Genomic DNA, 21913 nt, shown 5'->3' with positions numbered 1-21913 from the left:
ACAAATTTGGTCCAAAATATATCTTTTTAGCCCAAATTTTAGATTTTTGTTATGAATTCATCCTAATTTTAGTTATTTTTACAACTTTTTTTCTTCACAAAAAAATTCGAATGTTTTTTCTTTATAAAATCATATTTATACAAAAAAAAATGTATACAAACACTTGTTTTATTACCTTAATATTATATTTTATACTATCAAATAAACCTTAATTATTTTTTGAAATCCAAAAATAGTAGAAGATAAAGATGAGTACAACATGTAAATGTTTTGACTTTATTTGAATCAAAAAGTTGGAAAGCATCTTTACGCCAAGTCGTAACAATATATGAAGTCTTTTTGTCACTTATGAGAGGAGCATAACACATAATATATGAGTAAAATAATGAGTAGTTACAAAAACCGAGTAGGTAAAAATAAAATGTTGGGTCAATGTTTTAAAATGTATTCATAATGTCGTTCTTGTAATGAAGCATTTCATAATTTATTTGACATTTTCAAAAGATACTATTCTAACCCATCAAAGATCAAACATTATTCATGCAATATTTACCAATGAAATCCCCATCAATAATCTTCATTTATCCACGTCCAATATTCAATTAAATCGTCAAAGATCGATCTACATGACAACAAACATCCAATTTCTACGAATCGCACTTCCAATCGTTCATAGAAGAAGACTTAATCATGACAATAAATAAAGTCAAACAGATGTTTTATAAAAATCAGTTTCATAACAACGATCCGGAGATCAATCAAATAAATAAGATTGTAAAAATCAAATGAGAAATAGATTCAGAATAAGAAATCAATTGATTAGAAGAGATAAAATGATATGCGATTCAAATTCAAAAATCAAACTAGCTTTCTTGATCTTCAAAGTACAACCTACTGGACTTATGAAAAATCAAATCGATGAATACAATCTTTTGGACCCAAATTTTTTTTTTGTATAAAACAAATGTTTGTATACATTTTCTTTTGTATAAATATGATTTTGTAAAGAAAAAACATTAGAATTTTTTTTGAAGAAAAAAAATTGTAAAAATAACTAAAATTAGGATGAATCCACAACAAAATTCTAAAATTTGGGCCAAAATGGTACATTTTGGACCAAATCTGTAAAAAAAAAAATTAAAATTTGGACCAAAAGTGTAAATTTTGGACCAAATTTGTAATAAATTTTGAAATTTGGGCCAAAAATGTAATTTTCGAAAGTTGGATGACCTGTTGACCGGGTCAAGGGGTTAAATTGAATACGATTACCGGTTTTTGGGACTTAATTGAATAAAAAATATATATAGGGACTAAATCGATTAAAAGGCCAATATGTAGGGATTTTATTATTTAAAATAAAAATAATAAAATAGACAACTGTATAGTAATTATTCATCTAGCCGAGGACTACAGGTAAAATGTACAATAGTCTAGGGGGATAATGTAATTCAATCTCCCCGGAAAGAGAAGAGCAAAAATGGCGCATACTCTTCAGTCTCCTCGTACAACCGCTCGCGGCCGCCGCCATCGCCACAACCTCCCTGATCTTGCTTTTATCCGTTCAAATTTCTATTAGGAGAAGCATAGTTCGAAGATATATACTTAAAACTTCCAGCTCTTTTGACATCTTCTAAATCACCCAAAACGGTATATACAATATCTTCACGGACCTCCAATTAGGCTACGTTCAGTTAATTACTCTCCCGTTGATAGTTGAACACCACCTCTCTTAATTTCATAGGCAGTTTTCGTTTTAGGGTTTTTGTGCATGGGCAACTGTAAATTTTGGTGTTTGTTAACTAACAAATCTATCATATACAAGTGTTGTAGGGTTTGTAATTCAGTAACATTCCTCAAATCAATCAGGTTTAGAGAGATACAGAGAGAGAGATGGGGAGAGCAAAGAAGGGTCCCAAATTCGCTGTAATGAAGAAAATTGTCTCTCATAAAGCGATTAAACAGTAATTATTCTCTTAGGTTTTGCTCATTAACGTTTCTATCTTCTTGACTGTTAATCATCGGATTTGCCCGTTTCTCTCTTCAGACATAAAGAAGACGTCTTGAATCCTAATAAAAAGGATTTAACAAAGCTCCCTAGAAATGTGTAAGCTTGTAATTCATCGTATTGGTGTCTGTATATCATGATTTGAAGCATCTGATTTGTGATTTGCGATTTGCAGACCCTATGTTTCTTCTGCTTTGTTCTTTACATACAATAAAGCGCTTGGGCCACCTTATCGAGTTTTGGTTGATACCAACTTTATTAATTTCTCAATCCAAAATAAAGTGAGTTTTACTTAATTTGTTGTTTTTTGGTATATGGCACTCTAATTTTTTTGGTATATGGCACTCTAATTCAGAGATAATTTTTATGCAAATTTCAGTACTTTTTTTGGTATATGGCACTCTAATTCAGAAAGGACTAGAGCTCTATCTTAAACTTTTGATTTTTGTGATTACTTGTTTTAGTGACTAAATATGTTACAAACTTTTGATGTAGTTGGACTTGGAGAAGGGGATGATGGATTGCTTATATGCAAAATGTAAGTTTTGATGTAATAAACTTTGCATTTATTTTAGGACAAATGGAGTAGTACTTTTTTAGATTGATTAAAAGGGCATTATATTAATGCATTCTAATTAATGTTTTTTTTTTCTCCCTAAAAGGCACTCCATGTATTACCGATTGTGTGATGGCTGAACTTGTTGTATTAAATCTCATATTTTTTTTTTGAAACAGCACAAGTGCTATTTGGTAGCGACATGTGATAGAGATTTAAAGCGTAGGATATTTTGGTAATAATTAGATACCTGGTGTGCCAATTATGTATATCACACAACACAAACACATATTTTCATACCATTATTCTTTATAAATCTCTAATCTTTTTTTTTTGTTACAGCTCCAAGAATGTGACATTTTAGGTGTTCATGCTTTGCATTAGAGTCTGTTTTTGATAATATGTTGTTTTTTTCGGTTTTTAATTTATAGGCTTTGTGTTATGATACTTGTAATATATGAGATGAATTTGGAGATGGATTTTGTAAACTTTAAAAGCAACTAGTTGTTTTTGTTTATTTGTTTCCAAGGACTCGATTGGCTGTGTGTTTCATTGTGTTTGATGTCTGAAAATACTAACCATGAAGGAGCTGCAGTTTGAAAATTTGCCAACAAATGTAAAAGTTAGTTGTTTATAATTTACTGAAATTGTTTTTCTAGTTTTTTTGACTAAATTGAAAACGTGTGGTAAAAAATTTACTAAAGGGTATAATTGTACTTTTATAACTTTTTTTTTTTTTTTCATTTCCATTCAACTCAAGAATACATACCAAATTTATTTTCATTTTCGTTCTTTTAAACTAGGAAACAAGAAAATAGAAACATACCTTTCCATTCTCCTCCTTTTTTTCCTTTTTTTTGAGAAAATTACAAAAATAGCTTAATTCCTTGATTATTTTGTGGAAAATAGCCAAAAATAACCTAAATTATAAAAATAGCCATCAAAATCGAGTCCATTTGCGATTTTACTTGTCCGTTTGTGAATATACAAGTCGCTAAAGCACATCTATTCTTTAACAACTTGTATGTTTGCAGATGAACACATGTATGTGATTTCCCCTTTTTCAAGGGTATAAAAATATTTTTTTTTTCTTCTTTTATTTTTCAAAATTTTTTTTAGAACTCTCTTTGAAGACACTATAGACAAATTTCATTTTTCAAATATTTTTCAAAGTTTTTGTTAGAAAGTTCATTTTATTAGAGATGTTTTAAACAAATTTTCCAAAGAAATAAGATCTAAATTGATAATTTTTTGCAAAACTTTATATATAATAAGTTTCATAGTTAAACTCTATCAATTTTGTAGTCAAAAATAAAAATAAAAAATAAAAAAACGTAAAATCGCAGGTGGGATGAGAGGAAATCGTAGATGAACTTAGTTCATCTGCGATTTGAGAGATGTGGGTATTTATACGGAAAAAATAAAATAAATAAATAAATAATAAAAAAACCATCTGCGAACGTACAAGATGATATTCACGACTGTGCTTTAGCGACTTGTACGTTCGTAGATGGAATGCTAAAATCGCAGATGAGCTTAATCCATCTCTGATTTTCATGGTTATATTTGTAATTTGGATTTTCTTTTTTACTATTTGCCACAAAGTAATTAAAGAATTTAGTTATATTTGCAAATTTTTTTCTTCACTAAAATATCAGGAAACACAATTATTTAGCCGAGGGACTAAAGGTGAAATTTTCAATAGTCTAGGGGGTTATGTAATTCAATGATTCCCCGGAAAGAAAAGAGTAAATGAGCGCATACTCTTCAGCCTTCTCGTACAACCCAACCCAACCCGTCGAGCTCGCGGCCGCCGCCACCGCCTTCTGATCTTGCTTTTATCCGTTCAAATTTCTTTCAGGAGAAGCATAGTTCGAAGATATACCCGTAAAGCTCTCAGCTGTTTTGGCATCTTCTCAATCACCCAAAACGGTATATTACTATATTACATTCTTATATCTTCATGGACCTCCAATTAGTTTACATTAAGTTAATTACTCTTCTGTTGACATTAGAACATCACATCTCTCTTAATTTCATAGGCGGTTTTCGTTTAGGGTTTTGTGCATGGACCACTGTAAATTTTGCTCGTTCTTTACCATTACACATATTTTGGTGCTTGTTGATTCACAAATCTTCTCAAGTTTCTATATTTGTACTAGTTCTCACTGTCGATTTAAGTTTGTCTACAGAATTACAATCGAAATTACATATTGAGTGATTATGCTTCTTGTTCTAATTGTATCACGTCGCATTTACTTTGTTCAAGATGGGGGAAGTCATGCTAGGCATGCCAGGACTTTGGGCTGATGATAATTCTGAAGCAGCTGATCATTATACAACCAAAATTGGTGGAGTTCCTGTAAGTAAATCGAATACATTAGTGGGATTCATGCGATACGACAATTTATGCTGTTATATAACAAGTCTACTGCTTTTGTAGGATTGGCCTTTTCTCCATTCGATTATAAAACCTGATCTTCTTAAGTGTGATTCATGTGGAGAGAAACTATGTCTTGTGGCTCAGGTTAATGTTAATTTCAAGTCATTGATTTTTATGATCTTAGATCTTTGAATGAAATTGAAGTGGTTTATAACTGTGCATTATTTGCTTAATTCCCAGATTTATGCTCCTATTTCCAGTACAACAATGACAACAGAAGAGCGTGTTATTTACATATTTTCTTGCATTGCAACAGCTTGTGAAACCAAGAGGTAGTTTATACTTATACAGTTATACTGTTTTGTTAAGTAAATAATCACAAATCATAATTACTTATTCAAAAATGTTTTTTCATATACAGATGGCGTGCTCTTCGTGTTCAGAGATCTTCCACTGATAAAGATTCAAACCCTTCATCCCATGATTCTGTTGCATCACCATCAACCACTAAGTTGCAAGATGATCCATGGGCATTCAATGATGAAGAAGAAGATGATGATGATGAAATAGATCTTGATGCCATATGTAAGGCCCTTAATGAAGCCACAACATTAGCTTCAGCTTCCAAAACGAAAAAGCAGAATACTTTATCAGATTCAATTGAAAACCCCTCACCTATAAGCCTAAGTAGATCCACTGATGACAAGACACCAGGTATGACTATTTTCCAAGAAAAATGTTAATAATTTTATATTTTGGGTGAATAAAAGAATGGTTTTATCGGTTGCAGTGTTACCATGCTTTTATATATATCCTAAGGAGGAAAATTATTTAGAGGATGCTGCTGCTCTCAATAAGAGTGAATCTAAACATAAAATAGAAGAGAAGAAAGATGATGATAATGATGAGAAAGAATCATGGATAGGGGAAAGTTATGAGTATGATAGAACCCTACATGCTGACAAAACTTATCTTAAATTCAAGAAACGATTGGATGTGTATCCAGAGCATTGTTTCAGGTAATTAAATTGTTATGAAAGATGATGAAAAAGGTGTTTTTTTTTTGTTTTTTTTAATTATTATAATTGTTGAGTTTGTGTGTGTGTGTAGATACTCATATGGTGGGAAGCCACTTTTGGCAAGTTCAGAAGCAGGGGATCCTGGAAGATGTTTGTTGTGTGGTGAATTAAGGCACTATGAAATGCAGCTTATGCCTCCATTGTTATATTTTCTACAGGAAGCATCAAAGAATCAGTCATTGGAAAATTGGGATTGGACAAGTGTAATTGTGTATACTTGTTCTAAGGTAAGTTCACTTCATACAAAGTTTCTTTACCAAATTTGTATAGAAAAGGGAGATTGAAAAAAGGTTAAAAGCAAGAAATAGCATTTATGACATTAACCCTAAAAATGAAAGAAAGTAAGATGCCATAATATAAGCAAATGGTTGCTATTTCTTACATTGTGTTATTTTTGGTGAAGGGATGTGCACCTTCTTTGAAGCAGGAGTGTAATGGGTGGATTGTGGCTGAAGAGGTCGTGGTCATACAAACAGAGTAGAAGTCAACATTTATGTTGACCATACCAAATCGTTTCGTTTGATAAATTTATATGAAAAATTGTCTCCTTTTGTATAGATAGTTGAAAATTTATATTGTTAACATTTCTCTACCATGTATTGTGCTTATATTTTACCATTGACCTCATAATACTTAAACTTAAGACTTACCACATTCTCACTTATGAATTATATTGGGTATAAAAATAGGATGCTAAAAATGAACATCAAACCTTTGATAAAAAAAATCCATCAAAGTAGGATACTAAATATAAACATTACACCCAGCATTACTAAAAAAGGTACAATGTAAACCAAACAACCTAATATTGCATTACAATTACTGGCCAATATTTAGGTCAACATTACACCCAATACAAGGTTTACTAGAAACACAACATCCATCATCATCATGATCACCATCATCATCATCAGAAGCAGAAAAATACATATATAGTCATAAACTACTCAAACTTTTTAATTAAAGACATATCATTCAGCATCTTCTCAATAGCCTCATCATCATGTCCACGTCCCCTCGACTGAAGAAAAAAAACAATTTAACGTTTCAAGACTATGCAATTTTTATTTTTATACAGAAGGCTACTTAGAAGGAGGGAGTAAATGGTCATTTAGCATAAAAAGGCAAGTAAGTACCTTGATAGATGGGACCATAGCAATGGCTTCCTCCACAGTTTCAGGGCAAAGATTTCCAAGAACACAAAGCTCAAATTCTGCTAACTGTTGTCTACTTAGCAATCTGAATATTGGTTAAGAAATATCAAAAGAATATGACAATATTAATTATTATGAACATGGTTTTCGATTGCAGGTTATTAAGGATACTCTCGAACTTGTCTAACAGCATCTGGATTCTTGTAACGACTGAATCGCTTCACATATTGCAGTGACTTCTCAAACACTCTGATCATGATCATCAACAGTAAAAGATTAACTCCACAAAGCAAAACGAGGTGAAAGAGAGCAATTTATACTCACTGAGAAACTTGATTCAATGGATCTTCAGACATCTGTTGAAGCTGTTCATATTTGTGTTCAAGAATCAAGGAGACTTCACAGTTCATTAGACACTTGGCCTTCAAAAACTCTGAAAATCCATATTTGGTTATCAATTTGTGTTCATAATACGATGGCAAGAAAGAAACAGATATAAATATTTGGGTTTACCATCGCCTATTTTCAGCTCTGCAGCATTTTCTTCTTCTTCTCCAGACATACTGAGAGATAGCTTAAGCCTGAAGATAAGATAAACAGCGATTATAATCTGCACTTCAGTTCCTAAAATCACAATCTTGCTCATACACATTGACGATGTCCGGATAGGGCTTGTAAGAGGGTTCGCTCTTTTTTGCAAAATTTTAGGTCATAAATCAACGAAATTTCACCCACTATAATCGAGTTATGTATTTCGTCATGCATACAAATCGAAAGAGGGGTAAATAGACGATTGAAGTACCTGTGTCAATGATCGATCCGATAATCTAACCTAGAGAGATCGCAACGAAAACGAAGAATGAAGGCCAAAGAAAAACCCTGAGATATGTTATAAAACAACGCCTGAAATTTGCATAAAAGCTTTTTGAGTATACCATTATGCAGTTTTAATCCCTGAACTATATTAACTTTGTATTTTTATTCCCAGTAAATAATAGTTTTAATCCTTTCTTTTCCTGAACTACTAGCTTTGTATTTCTAGTCCTTAGATAATATGGGTGACAACGATTTGGGCTCATGTTTAAATTAAACAGGGTTAGAAATATTATAAATTTACTGTAAGAGTTATATATTATATGAGTTAATTAAAAAAAATTAATATAAAAATCAAATTATTTGAGAACTTTGATTTTTATAAAAAAAAATTATTATAATAGAAATGTTTTCTATATTTTAAATTTAAGAATAAATAAAAAAAACTAATAAACTTTAATTTTGAGAATTTTAAAATTAAAGTAATTCATTAATGAAATTAATATCTATTTATTACTACATTTATTGCAATTATCATATTAAAATATTATTTGCAATTTAATAAAATATAAAAACTAATAAAATGACATATAGAAAAAAAATTAATTCAAAATAACCACAAAATGATATTTATTAAATTGAATGAAAATGTGACAAGTGGCAAAAAAAATCTGCATTTATTAGAGATGATTAATTGTGAGACCCATGTATTGCATGAGTTAACTTAAAGCAAAAACTAAATATAAAGATCAAATTATTTAATAACTTCGAATTTATAACAATATAAGAAAAAAAAAATATGAATTGTTATAATAGAAATATCTTTTATCTTTTAAATTTAAACAAATAATTTAAATAAATAAAATAAACTAATAAGTTTTAATTTTGAGAATTTTGAAACTGAAAGGGAAGTTCATTAATGAAATTGATATTCATTTATTATTATATTTATTGCAATCATTATATTATAATATTATAAAATGACATGTAGAAAAAAATTATTTCAAAATAACTACAAAATGACATTTAACAAATTGAATGAGAAAGTGACAAGTGATAAAAAAAACATTCATTTATTAGAGAGGATGATATTTACCCCAATGAACACATTTGTTAATAAAATATGACATCGATAGGGCTATAAGGAATGGCGGTATTTTACTACGTGTAGGATCAGTTGGCACAAAAGTCACGCATGACTTTCTTTAGAATACTACCCCCATGCAGTGTACGTGTGAACAATCGTGGGTTGGACAATGCGATACAAATGAGAGAGAAAGATAAATAGTCATATGACCGTTTCAAATTTGATTGTTTTAAACAATTTTTTTTTAAACTTATAAATTAAATCTATAGATACCAATAAAACTTTCACATTACAACACATAATACTTTCACTTCTTTCTCTCTATATTACAATCCCAAAAATAGATCAAAATTCAAACACCCCATACACCCACTTTACCTGCCGGCACATTCGCATTATACACAACACCTTGCCAATATCTGAATTTTGAATCATTATCGGGAGGTTTCATGAATATTCTTCTCCGAACAAACTCATCAATTCCACAATCACCTCTTTTCCAACAGCCATACCAACAAAACTACTTCCAACAACCAAAGCTTTTCCAAGCACGAAACCAATTCCAACAATCACAATTTCAACAACTTCAAACTTGTCACAACTAGAATTTTTAGATAGGAAACTCTATACTCATGTAAACATCATCTATTGTAAGGCATGTACTCTAAGTGAAAATCATACTCTATGCTTAATCAAAACCACCCATTTGAATCCAAACTCTTGATTTAAGTTCAAGGGATAATGACTTGAGAGGGTAACATACTATTCCATTTTGTCACATTTGGTCACTAAACTTTTTTTCGTGCTCTAATAGCCATTTAACTTGTTCATTCGTGTAAATTTCACCCCTACGACTGCTTTTTGCCGGTTTCAATGGACTGGTCGATCCTACGTGTCAGTATGATCCTACGTGGCATGTAGGGCTAATGTTATTAAAAGAGGGGTGTATGTGGTTCCTTGATTGTGCCCTAATACCCCCGATGGCTTCCTCCTACAGCTTCTCATCATCCCTCAATCGATCAAACAAGAAATCAACTGCGCACGATACAAAAACTTGTGATTGTGGGTTCCCTGCACGTATTCTAACATCAAAAACACCAAAGAATCCAGGGAGGCATTTCATGGTGTGCAATGAGGTAAACTATTTCACTTGAATCTGCTCCCTTTTCTGATTCTTTTTTCCTAATTTGAAATCTTATTATGAGTTATTTGTGTTGAAGGGTAAATGCAAATATTGGAAATGGTTGGATGTAGAACCTGTAGAAATGTCTCTAATGGAAGTGGTGGAGGGAATGAAAGTTGAATTAGTAGCATTAAAGACCGAAGTAGAGAAGGTGAAGGAAGACATGGAACAAATGAAGAAGGAAAAGTACTCTGATGCCATTGCAATGAAGGAAAAAATATATAAGTTTACCATAGGATTTCTTTTTTTGATCATCGTGTATATGATGAAATGATGTGAATGATGTATTGAAAGATGTTGTTTGAATGGAATGAATGTATTATCTTAACTTCTTGTTGGAATGGAATGAAGTAATTTTGACTGGAATGGAATCACAAAGTAGTAATTTTGACTGGAATGGAATCATAAAGTAGTAATTTTGACTAGAATGGAATCACAAAGTAGTAATTTTGACTGGAATGAAGGCATATATGTACAATTAATAGCATTACACATCAAAGACTTCTTTCTAACTCCAGTCAAAAGCTTAGCTAATTCCAGTCAACATCTTAGCTAATATGACCATAATCTTTCATAATGCTCAATTAGACTTCCTTCAATTAATAACATTACACATCAAGATGTTTAAATAACTTGTAACAGACTAGAAAATAGGAATTGACAAAACTACCCTTGGTAGTCAAAACTAATTAACTGTCATATTTCAATTAATAACATTACACATCAAGATGTTTAAATAACTTGTAACATACTAGAAAATAGGAATTGACGAAACTACCCTTGGTAGTCAAAACTGATTAACTGTCATATTATCTAACAATATAGGATTCCATTCTTTGACTGTAATGGAATCATTGAGACAACAATGCATAGAAATAATAAGAAACTAATTGAATACGGTGGTTGAATTCATTGCAAATACTCCATCAATATTCTAAATTAAATAAAGGGTGAGTAGTTGTCTGCATACACAAAAGATAGGACAAAAGATTCCTTCTAGGGACCACAAAAGAAGGGCCACCATGTGCCCACAAACCCAAAAGAAAAGCATAAATGACACATAGTATTGTCTTTACATCACAACTTGATAACAAAAGATGTGCCCACCCACTACCTACACACCTACTTAATTAAGGACTGCAGGGTTCTCTGCACTGCTCCCAACCCCATGTATGTTCCTCCTCAATGCCATTTTGACAATCCTTTCAGGATATTTCCTCCGTCCAGTTCTACCAATTGGGGCCCTTCTTGGGACAGGCCTTGCAGCTGGTGGTGGTGGTGGTGGTGGAGGTGGTTGGGCTGTTGCTGGTGGTTGACTTGGTCCTGCTCCACTACCCCATGATGAACTTGGTGGTTGACTTGGTCCTGCTCCACTACCCCTGGATGAACTTGGTGCTGCAAAAAAATTGAAGTCTCAAGATTACATATCAAAATGATGTATTATGTTCAGATAATTGGGACATTTACCTTATGTATTTGTTTGCTGCTTAGATGGACACTTTTTCTTGTTATGACCTGGTTCCTTGCAAATACTACACTTTATTAGGGATCCCCTTCTTGTCACAGAATGTCTAACTGGTCCACTCAACTCCCTTTCCACTGCATCCCGCTTCCTTTTCACTGATGGCCTACCAGGTAATCTTCTTCTTTTGGGAGGCAAAGGCTTTTGATAAGGAACTTCTTCCCACATATCACTACCATTGAGAGGGTTAATGCTATAATTATAGCATTTTAGATAAGCCTCTTTACTGTATGATTGGGACACATGTTTCTGCATCTTGATTCAGGGAAGAGATTGCAGCAACTCCATGTAAGCATGGTATCCCTGTAAGTTGCCATATTCTGCATGCACAAGTCTTTGCAATTAGATCCACTCCATATGCTGCATCATTGAACCTAACTTCATACTTTTGATAACCACAAGGAGTAACCCCCACAATCTGTATAAGGCAATAATGACTACAAATTAATAACTAATAACACAAACTAATACTTGGATAGATGAATTGTAAAACTACATGTTACCTCTGTTTAACCTTCAAAGCTTGTATACGCTTCCTAATACTTGGACAGATATTCAAATCCCATTCAATTCCTTCTACTCTTTGACTGTATATCCTCTCCATCACAAATATCCTAATCTCCTCTAGCATAGTGATGATTGGTTTCCTTCTAGCATGCCTAATAGCAGAATTGAAACTCTCACTCACCCCATTCTTAACTGCATCACAATCTCTGCCCTCTTTAAAAAATGCCTTAGACCAGGTAGTAGGATCTCTGTCTATAAGGTACTCATATGCTTGAGTATCTAAAGATTTGATCTTTCCCATTACATGTTTGAACTTCTGTTCAGTCCTAGCTCTAACAGCCCTCCAAAAAAGCTTCCTGAAATGTTGACCGGTAAACCTTTTAGCAAAATTAGCCACAATGTGCCTGGCACATTGTTTGTGTTCAGCTTCTGGACACCTTTCTTTTACTGCTTCTAGCAACCCCTACAAATAACAACAACAAAATTAGTGAAACATGCATAAAAACATATGTATAAATATGAACCAATGCTCACCTTGTGTCCATCAGAAAGAAGGGTAATGCCTGCACCAAGACCACCATCAATATCATCCATGAGGAGATCTATGAACCACTTCCATGTGGCCTTGTTCTCAACTCCAACTACAGCCCATGCTATAGGGTAGATGTGGTTGTTTGCATCCCTCCCTACAGCTGCCAAAACTTCTCCCCTAACAATACCCTTTAGAAAGCAACCATCAAGGCCAATCACAGGCCTCCACCCTTCCTTCCAACCATCACTTATAGCTTTAAAGCAGACATAGTACTTAGAAAACAAAGTTGTGGAATCTGGCATGATGTCTACATCCATCCTCACAGTAGACCCAGGGTTTGTCCTCAGAATTTCATGACCATATGACCATAATCTCCCATAATGTTCAATTAGACTTCCTTCAATTTCTTGTAATGCAAATTTCTTTGCATTTCTGCATTGCCCCTCACTCACATTTATATTGAATGTTGTTGAAGCTTTAGCTTTCATCTTCCTAACACTCATTTTTGGATTCTCTATAATTTCACTCATAAACTGTTTTCCTAACCACTTATTGTTGGATTAGTGTCTAAGTCCATAACTATTTTGGTATGTACTTGACCCGATTATGAGCATGGTCCTTTTTGGTTGTCTTCACCATAGCAATATGTTGGATGAATTAAGGAGAGAAAGGTTTAAATATGATTTATTAATATATTATGAGAATAATATATTAAAGGAGAAATCATATTGTTTAATTAATATTAGTCAAGAATTAATTGATAATTAATTTTGTGGCTAAAAGAGATTAATTAAATTTAGGGGACTGGACTGTAATTATTGGATAATTGAGTTATTGGGCTAAGGAATACTAAAGGAATAAGGGGTGAACGAAATTATGATGGAAGCCCATCATATTTTCGTCCATGGCCTTATCCAGAAGGTTCCATGGGCTGCTTAGAGTTTAAGCTGTCCATTAGGGTTTTGACTGAAACCCTAGCAGCCCACACAAGTATATAAAGGACCCCTTAGGCTCCAAAAACGTGGACAACACTTCCATTAGGGTTTCCATCCGTTTTTGGTGCCTCCCCTCTCTTCCCTCTTCATCCAAGTTGCTTAGTGGTGTTTGTGACTCCATTAGAGGTGCAGCATTTGAGGCACTAAGCTTTTGAAGCCAATTCAAGCGAGGAATTGATTGTTATTGCTATATAACAATCAAAGGTAATTCTATAAACCCTAATTCAGTTTATAATATGTTAGATCTAAGTTTGTTAGTCTTGGATTCAAAGCATGTACAATAGAGAAACCTAGATCCAAGCATTAGGGTTTGTATGAGCACATAGGATTGTTCTTATGCCTAAAACCCATCACTTATAAGTTACTATGGACCCAAACTTAAACACCCTGCTACAATTATGTTCACTAACTAAAGATTTTATCTGAAAAGTCATCTCTTTACTCATCCAAGAGGCCCAAAGTCTAAATGGACAATTAGGTGACTTGTTTTTTTTGCAACACTTAACCAACAACCTTTGGGAGTCATTTTTTTCAAACCAGAGATCATATCCATTAGCAACTGCATAGTTGCTCAACATGTTTTTAAGCTCATCAGGGTTAGAAAATCGCATACCTAACAGTGGTTTCATCTGATTCCATGGTTATCTATCATCATGTACAGGGTATCGAGATTCAACATATTCAACATCTTCATCTAATGTGTCTAGACAAAGTTTGTTTAAGAACCTGTCACCCTTGGTTTTGTTGGCTGGGAATGGATATTCAACATCATCTTCTTCATGGTCAACAGAATAAGTCTCCGAGAATACTGAGTCTTCATCCTCTTCACAGCTGTAGTCTTGATCTTCATTTTCCTCTTCATCAATCCATTCGAAGATTGGTTCATTATAGTGGTCCACATACACATTCATTCTCCTCTCATTTGCATAAGCCAAATCCAAAAATTCTTTGTAATCACCGTCATTCACTAGTGTATGAATTCCCTGACTTAAAGACTCTTGTGGAAGGCAGAAGTAAATGTCTTTGCTTCTAGTTCTGGTGAGCTTTTGAAGGAATTCCATGAACTCCTCGTACTCAAATGCACTGAAGTCAACATCTCCTACTGATTGTTTGTCGGGATCAAAGTATACTAATGGGTTGGGTGCAAACGTTCCATTATAGTGGAAATCCACTACAATGAAGTTTCGATCAATGGGACATTGAGATGAAGCCATTACAGAGACCGATTGAAGATTGAAGGAGAAAAAATCGGGGGTTAATGAGACTTGGTGCCCTAATCGAATTTAAGGACCAAACGAGACTTCACTCTTAACTTTAATGAGGATGGGAGGCAAAATCGGGGCCTACATGCCATCTCATTGGCCACCTAGGAAAAAAAAGCTACATCAAACCCATGCAATCGTTGAAACTGGCTATAATCAGTCATAGGGGGGAATTTTACACGAATGAACAAGTTAAATGGCTATTAAAGCACGAAAAAAAGTTTAGTGACCAAATGTGACAAAATGGAATAGTATGTTACCCTCTCAAGTCATTATCCCTAAGTTCAATACCTAATACAATACATCTCATATGGATTGAAAACCCTAGAAATCATTTATTGGGCCTAATGGGCCAATAAACTCACAATTTGGTTATTTGAACTCTAATTGGATCCACTTTCATGAAACTATAACTTTTTGGACCATGTTAGGCCTAAAATATCTCATTTCACTTTTATGGGCCTTATTGGACCTAAAATATCCCACTTCATTCTCATTGGCCTTATGGGACGTGAACACCTCACTTGAACAAGGTTGGGCCGTAAACCCCAGTTCTTCACCACCTTTGGGCCGTAAACCCATAAGAAGGGCCCAATGGGCTAAAAACCCCTATACTAAGCCTTATAATTTCGAAAATACTCAATAATGGCCCAAACTTCTTCTTTTCTCCTCTCATTCTCGGATTTAAGTGTGTGTGTGTGTGTATATATATATATATATATGTACATGTAAAAAAATAATAATATGGGGAAAATTGTGAGGAAGACACCTCACATTTACATGGTGGATTTCCATGTAATTATACAACATATATCTAGGTGATTCCATACATCCATGCAACCATCACATCAAATTTCTCTCTTCCCTCTTGAAATCTCGGCCAAACCCTCCATCCCCACAACTTTCACTTCAAAAAAATTCCTTCCATCTCATTTCCTCTTAAGATCTCTAGTGATTCACTCAAGAATCTTCAAAGTTCTTCACCATCAAACATCAATTCAAGACTCCTTGGTAAGTTCTAGACTAAAACTCAAGTGTTTTACTTCAAGAAATGCTAAGATCTTTCTCTTATACTCTTATTTTCGTGAATATGAACCATTAGAACCACCTCCATTTCGAGATCTCACCAAAAACTCAAGCTAGGCTCAAAGTTTCATCTTCTTCTTCATCTACATCTCCAAAACCCCAAGGTGAGTTCATACCCCCTATTTTCGGTTTTTACTAAGTTTTGGGGGGGGGGGGGGATACAAGTTGTTTTGTGTAGATCTATGTGTATATACATGAATATGTGTGTTTTTCATGATTTATTTGGTGATTATGTGTTGTTTACTCCATAAATCTAAAAATATGTTAAAAATACGAAGTTTATCACTTAGGTCTTCATAAAAACTATGAGAAAAGTATATATTGTCATGTAAACTTGCGGATCTGAGATTTATACACTCAAAATAGCAAAAACAAGTGTTGTGTTCAAAGATCTATAACCTAAACTCAAAAATCAGCTTTTAACAGAAAAGTTTTGGTCTAGTTACGGACTGTTTTGACCACCTTGATGGTAATATTTTTCAAAATTGTTTTACATGCTAAAAGTTCAGGTTTATACTTTTAAAATGACTACTCTCACGCGTTCATACGATTTTTCTACAATCTTTGGTGATTTTTACTAAACTGCCTATCATTTCAGGAAGGATTTCGGACCAGTCTGTGAAGATGAACATTTTTCACACTAGTTTGAGATCACTAAAAATTATGAAGAAAGTAGACCCATTTTCTAAACTTTCAGAGTTTACAGATCCAAATTTCGACTTACGATGATTTTTCTATAACTTTTCCAAAAACGGGGGCAGAAAAGCCGAAAATCAGAAAATGGTTTTGACTTACTAAAAGTGCTTATACTTTTGTTATATGCAAGTTTATATGACTTATACATGCTTTTAAATCATCTAGACATGTTAACTTATGTGCATTATATATATATATATATATATATATATATATATATATATATATATATATATATATATATGATTACAAAAGTGGTATTTTTAAGTCAATTCGACAAACAATTGAACAAATACTAGCAATAAAATAACAAACGGACTAATTTCGTCATTCGTATAATATTGGGCCTTAGTGGCCTATTAATATGTTTGATAGGTCCTGAATACTATTTATTTCTTTATTGGGCCTCACTGACCCATTTACATGCGCGACGGACCTTGGATACTATTTGCGTGCTATTTGGGCCTATAAATACCTTACATGTGAAATGGGCCTTAGTTGTCATTTCATATATATTTTGGGCCCATGTTATATAATCTCATTTCTTTCGAGCCTGAAAATGACTTTCGTGTTCAGTGAGACTCAGTGGTCCGCAGACATGGTTTATTGGGCCCGAAATGAGTTTTATATGTTTCTCTTCGCGTAAAATTCGATTAAGGATCTAGTGAGACTTGTCGGTTGGCACATATTGAGTGTATGATCGTAGCATGTAGTTATAACCAGAGTCTCTTGGAGGGAGAGCGAGTGTTTGTGTATAGATCTATACGGGGATGACACCCCATACCTGAGTTGTTCGCTACAGTTAAACTACATCAGTCTAGGGTGACGACAACCTTATTCTATATTTTGTCGGCGTCGCAAAGACGCCAAGACAGACGAAATTGTCATTAATCAGTATGGTTATGACGACTCACTTAGAGGAATTAACAATATGAAATTTACGGGAGACCATTCTTTTTTTTTATTTGGATTACTAGGGAACATACTCACACTAGTACTCAACCTCGGGGATTGGTACGACAACATTCTCTTTTACATGCAACATAGGGTTGTCTGGGGACATTCCTTTATACATTCTCTTTGCTTACTTTTGGGAATCTACTAAACAAAAACACACATGCATTAATACAAGATCGGACACAAACATACTAAACTATTTTAAGAAAATACAAGATTTTTTGCGATTACAAAGTTGTACAAAACATTTTCTCAAAACATGCTTATGAACTCACCAACATTTTTATGTTGACCTTTTTAAATTAACTTGTATTCTCAGAAAACCGTTGAAGCAGGTTGGGCTAAACAGTTTAATGGATGTTTTTGTTATATTTCGTTCATCACACTTTAATTATTTTAGCATGTAATATTCAAACACAATATTCAATGTAAACTATGAATGTTGTTATATTACGTATGTGATGATGATGATGTTATGTTTCAATTATATACTCTGTGATGATACTATAAAGATGAAGTCACGCACAAGCCTCGGACGTTTCCGCCGTCTGGTTCGGGGGTGTGACAAAACTCAACCTTCACAACCACCAACTTCACAACAACCACCTTCCCAACCCAATATCGTCACAATGATGTCAAAACGGTGTTGGAAACTCAACCACAATCATCAAGAAGGCAACGAAGGGACAAAGGGGGAAAAAAGTTCAAAACAAATGGGATGAAAATGAGGAAGTGACACGGATTGCAATATCAATCGATGAGCATAAGGGAAACGCCCAAACTAGGACGACATTTTAAAACCGCATTCTAGCACACTTCCATACACAAATGGGAAAAAGTACAATATAACATATTTCATAAAAAATCATTTATTTAAAAACTATAAAATATTGCTTATTTATTAATTATTTTATTTTGAAAATTTTGCATTTTTTAAAGGTGAATATCAGACTTACGATAGTGTCAACGAAAAACGGCGCAAGTTAATAAGTAGTTGTACAAGTTTCAACAAAATCTACCTCAACCATTTAGTCATCACAAAGTTTAGCGTGTTATGTTAACCGGTTCAAAATAGGTAATTGATCCAAGTGCGCTTAGTCACTCGCACACACAATCCATCGGTTCCAACAAACGAACAAGAACTTCGAAATCGGAAGAAGGTTTTGGAATTGACCTTAATGAAGATGATGATGATAACGACGAGCTGGAAATGGTCATCATTCGATGCCCAGTGGAAAGGGACAAGGTGAGAAAAGCGACATCTTCATCGAGAAGGGACAAAGGGGAAAAAATCATTGAACCGGAACCAAATTCCAGTCAAATGCTTTCAAAAAAAACTTGATGATCGTCTTGACTTTCTTCAAAAAAAAAATTAGAGTAAAAAACCACAATCAACGACTTGAAAATGATAAACATGCCGCCACATCTGGATCTTCCACTAGATCAACTCGCACTTTTTAACAAGCTCCAACGCAAGATGAAAGACAAATATAAGAATTTATAAATTTTAGGTTTTGATGTAATTTTTAATTTAAGCATAATATTATTTTTAATTTTACGATTTCTATGTTTTAAGTTCTTTAAATTTTGGATGTTTTCTGTGTCAAATTATTGATTATTGGGGTTTTAAGACATTGTTTTTGGACATAAACATTGTTGTCATTCAAGATTGACAAAATGTGTTAGAGAAAATATTAACATTTGACATAAACTGACCCAAATATAACAACCAAAACATGGAAAACCATGTCGATAACAAATTTGACATGTTTTTCATAAAACAAATTTCGCTCATAATAGTAAACACCCATCTCTCCCAGTCTCTCTCACTCAGGATATAACAGTTGGTACGGTTCTTAAAGACTACCAAACTAAAGAAAACGCTTGAAATATACCTTGGATAATTCCACTGCGGAAATTTATCATGTCCGTTTCATGGTGTTCAAAAACTTTCAACCCATGATCATAATGTTATTGTTTGTTGTCTAAAGAGTATGTGTGTTGTATTGTTTTTTCGTTATTCTCTTGTTCTTCAAACTAGAGTAGTAGAGTATAAACTATTATATATACACAAATCACATTAACTCTAATTACAGTTGCCATAAAGTCAGAAAAATCACATTCATCATTGCCATACAAGTCAGAATAGATGTTATAAAGAATTATTATGAGCATAAATCCATATAATAAATTATCTAGATGTTATGGAAGTTGGAAATAAAAAAAACAGAATTTTTTTTTCATCAACTATATGTGCGACATTGGTGTAGACTACTAGAGAGTACCTATAGGATGGTTTACTTCATTCAAACCTTAATCTAATGCCACCACATATAAACATATAAAGTGGTTAAAGCTTCCATACTTTTCAGTAAAATTTAATGTATATTGTCTTTTAATAGTAAAAACACCAAATACATTATTATTTTTTTGATCGGCACACAAAATACATTACTATTTCGCAATGTATGCCCTATTTTTACCTTTCTTCAAATTAAGATTTTTCAAAAAAAGAAATAGCAACATACTTTGAGTTTTAGCAAAAACCACCATTTACTCCTCAAAACTCCACTTTCCACCCTCTTGACATTTTAATAACTCAAGGCATATTAAAACAATTCAATTACAAATATCACAAGTTTACTATCTTTCGACTCAATAGCTTCAAGGCTATTTTATTTTAATATGCATAGGTGCATCAAATATATATAATATCCATATCACATCAGTTAATATAGATTTTGAATGTAGTATTTTGATTTTTTAAAGTTACGTTATGCCTTTGTATAATTCCACCACAATATTCAAGTAATAATTGCAAAGCCTGCTGCTTTATAAATTCCAAAAACCTTCTGAATGAAGGATGCAAAGAAAACAAACACAGGATAAGTTTAATGTCTGAATTAATCTCTAATGGAGCTTTTCTAAATTTCATCAAGAAGGACAATGTTTTAGAATGTCTCATTTATTGGATTTTGGAGGCTCAACTCGAGGCTTCCAAAGTCCCAACCTGTACTTATGGGCATACTTTAATATCAGCTTCCTCTGTTGCATCAAATACAGAAAGATAATAACATCAGTCTTAGATTAATGGAGGCAATAGGGTCAAGAAATATGGATTCCTCCAAGCTTATGAATGTCTATTGGAATTTGACCCTATTAATACCTAAAAAACGCCATTGGTGGCTGAAGCTTGGAATGGCTTTATGTCTATTTAAATCAAAATGTAAGAGCATACACAGACTTAATGCCATGAAAGAAGCAGTTACCTCATTCCAATTAATATAATGAAATTGAAGAGATTCCAAATCATAAGATTGCAAGTAGATTTACTTACGTGTTTGCAAACTTTTGGATCGCCTCCAACATTGAGTTTCTTCAGCTTCAAAGAACGAGCAACCAGGAGATTTTGTAAATCCCCGAATTCAGATTCGAGCTTTTCTGCATAAGTCTCTACTCCATTCCCGATTCCATTTAGGAACTCCGGTATACCAACCTTCACTGTAACCACGATAAACTGCTCATCATAATCAACATAAAATAAAACCCTAATTTGTGTGTGTAAGTGTATGAATCTGTTTACCATGGTAGGGATTTGCTTTGGAAGAAAACCTAGCAATAAAAGTATTTGAATTGGATGATAGCAGCGAGAGTATGTTTCGATTCAACAATGGCGTTTGCCTCCATGCCATTTCTTCTAACCCTTCGGTTTTGCAAGTGAGAAGTGAAAGTGCGAATCAGAACTCTCAGAGCCCTCTATTTTCGAAACAATAACTTCAGCCCCATTTTCAAAAACCCGACCCGGTTAGTCGGCTACTCAATCTTTAAAACGAATATTTTTATTTTGGATTGGTCAACCCGACCCGTTATTGAATAAAGAAAAAATCAAAAAATTAACGGTGAATTACGACATTACCTTTGTTTTACTTAAGTAGTAGTTTAATAAAATTTATTAAACCCTTTTAATTAATTTTCAGAATTGTCTTTAAAAATATATTAATATATATTTTTTAAACAATTATCTTTTTATATAATTTTATATATTTCAAAAATTTTCAATTATTATTATCAAACATTTAATAAGTAAAAGCAACAA

At 33.2% G+C, this 21913-nt stretch overlaps 5 protein-coding genes across 9 annotated transcripts; 2 read left to right on the top strand and 3 right to left on the bottom strand.

The window, feature by feature from the left end:
* Positions 1-1405: 1405 nt before the first annotated feature.
* Positions 1406-3078, top strand: LOC145087034 (rRNA-processing protein FCF1-like). Of its 4 annotated transcripts, none has more exons than XM_079024934.1 (7): positions 1406-1647; positions 1867-1961; positions 2045-2104; positions 2181-2286; positions 2501-2543; positions 2741-2796; positions 2904-3078. In XM_079024934.1, exons 2-6 carry the CDS (start codon positions 1891-1893, stop codon positions 2767-2769), a joined length of 309 nt encoding a protein of 102 aa, XP_078881060.1. In that variant the 5' UTR covers positions 1406-1647; positions 1867-1890; the 3' UTR covers positions 2770-2796; positions 2904-3078. The 4 variants fall into 4 exon arrangements, with proteins under 4 accessions (XP_078881060.1, XP_078881059.1, XP_078881058.1 ...); XM_079024933.1 differs by having other exon boundaries at positions 1831-1961; XM_079024932.1 differs by having other exon boundaries at positions 1823-1961.
* A 1244-nt stretch (positions 3079-4322) lies between these two features.
* LOC145087032 (programmed cell death 2 C-terminal domain-containing protein) lies at positions 4323-6675 on the top strand. The gene is made up of 8 exons (XM_079024929.1): positions 4323-4493; positions 4831-4923; positions 5005-5088; positions 5185-5276; positions 5366-5658; positions 5735-5963; positions 6055-6250; positions 6427-6675. Exons 2-8 carry the CDS (start codon positions 4831-4833, stop codon positions 6502-6504), a joined length of 1065 nt encoding a protein of 354 aa, XP_078881055.1. The 5' UTR covers positions 4323-4493; the 3' UTR covers positions 6505-6675.
* A 137-nt stretch (positions 6676-6812) lies between these two features.
* On the bottom strand, positions 6813-8092 carry NRPB4 (RNA polymerase II, Rpb4, core protein). The gene is made up of 6 exons (XM_079024930.1): positions 7980-8092; positions 7691-7758; positions 7502-7610; positions 7349-7426; positions 7160-7262; positions 6813-7044 (listed from the first exon to the last, which is right to left on the bottom strand). Exons 2-6 carry the CDS (start codon positions 7737-7739, stop codon positions 6967-6969), a joined length of 417 nt encoding a protein of 138 aa, XP_078881056.1. The 5' UTR covers positions 7740-7758; positions 7980-8092; the 3' UTR covers positions 6813-6966.
* A 3294-nt stretch (positions 8093-11386) lies between these two features.
* LOC145089659 (uncharacterized) lies at positions 11387-13324 on the bottom strand. Its single transcript, XM_079028068.1, has 5 exons — positions 12824-13324; positions 12297-12752; positions 12010-12200; positions 11776-11954; positions 11387-11655 (listed from the first exon to the last, which is right to left on the bottom strand). Exons 1-5 carry the CDS (start codon positions 13322-13324, stop codon positions 11387-11389), a joined length of 1596 nt encoding a protein of 531 aa, XP_078884194.1.
* A 7296-nt stretch (positions 13325-20620) lies between these two features.
* Positions 20621-21575, bottom strand: LOC145087031 (uncharacterized). 2 transcript variants are annotated; one of them, XM_079024928.1, is made up of 4 exons: positions 21401-21575; positions 21155-21318; positions 20984-21027; positions 20621-20862 (listed from the first exon to the last, which is right to left on the bottom strand). In XM_079024928.1, exons 1-3 carry the CDS (start codon positions 21507-21509, stop codon positions 21022-21024), a joined length of 279 nt encoding a protein of 92 aa, XP_078881054.1. In that variant the 5' UTR covers positions 21510-21575; the 3' UTR covers positions 20621-20862; positions 20984-21021. The 2 variants fall into 2 exon arrangements, with proteins under 2 accessions (XP_078881054.1, XP_078881053.1); XM_079024927.1 differs by lacking the exon at positions 20984-21027 and having other exon boundaries at positions 21401-21572.
* Positions 21576-21913: the final 338 nt, after the last annotated feature.

Source organism: Lactuca serriola, chromosome 2, assembly GCF_051521515.1.
Source record: "Lactuca serriola cultivar US96UC23 chromosome 2, Lser_US96UC23_V15, whole genome shotgun sequence".
NCBI classification, from domain to species: Eukaryota; Viridiplantae; Streptophyta; class Magnoliopsida; order Asterales; family Asteraceae; genus Lactuca; species Lactuca serriola.
Note: the sequence above shows the minus strand (reverse complement) of the source record. Positions and strands in the feature narration are given on the sequence as shown.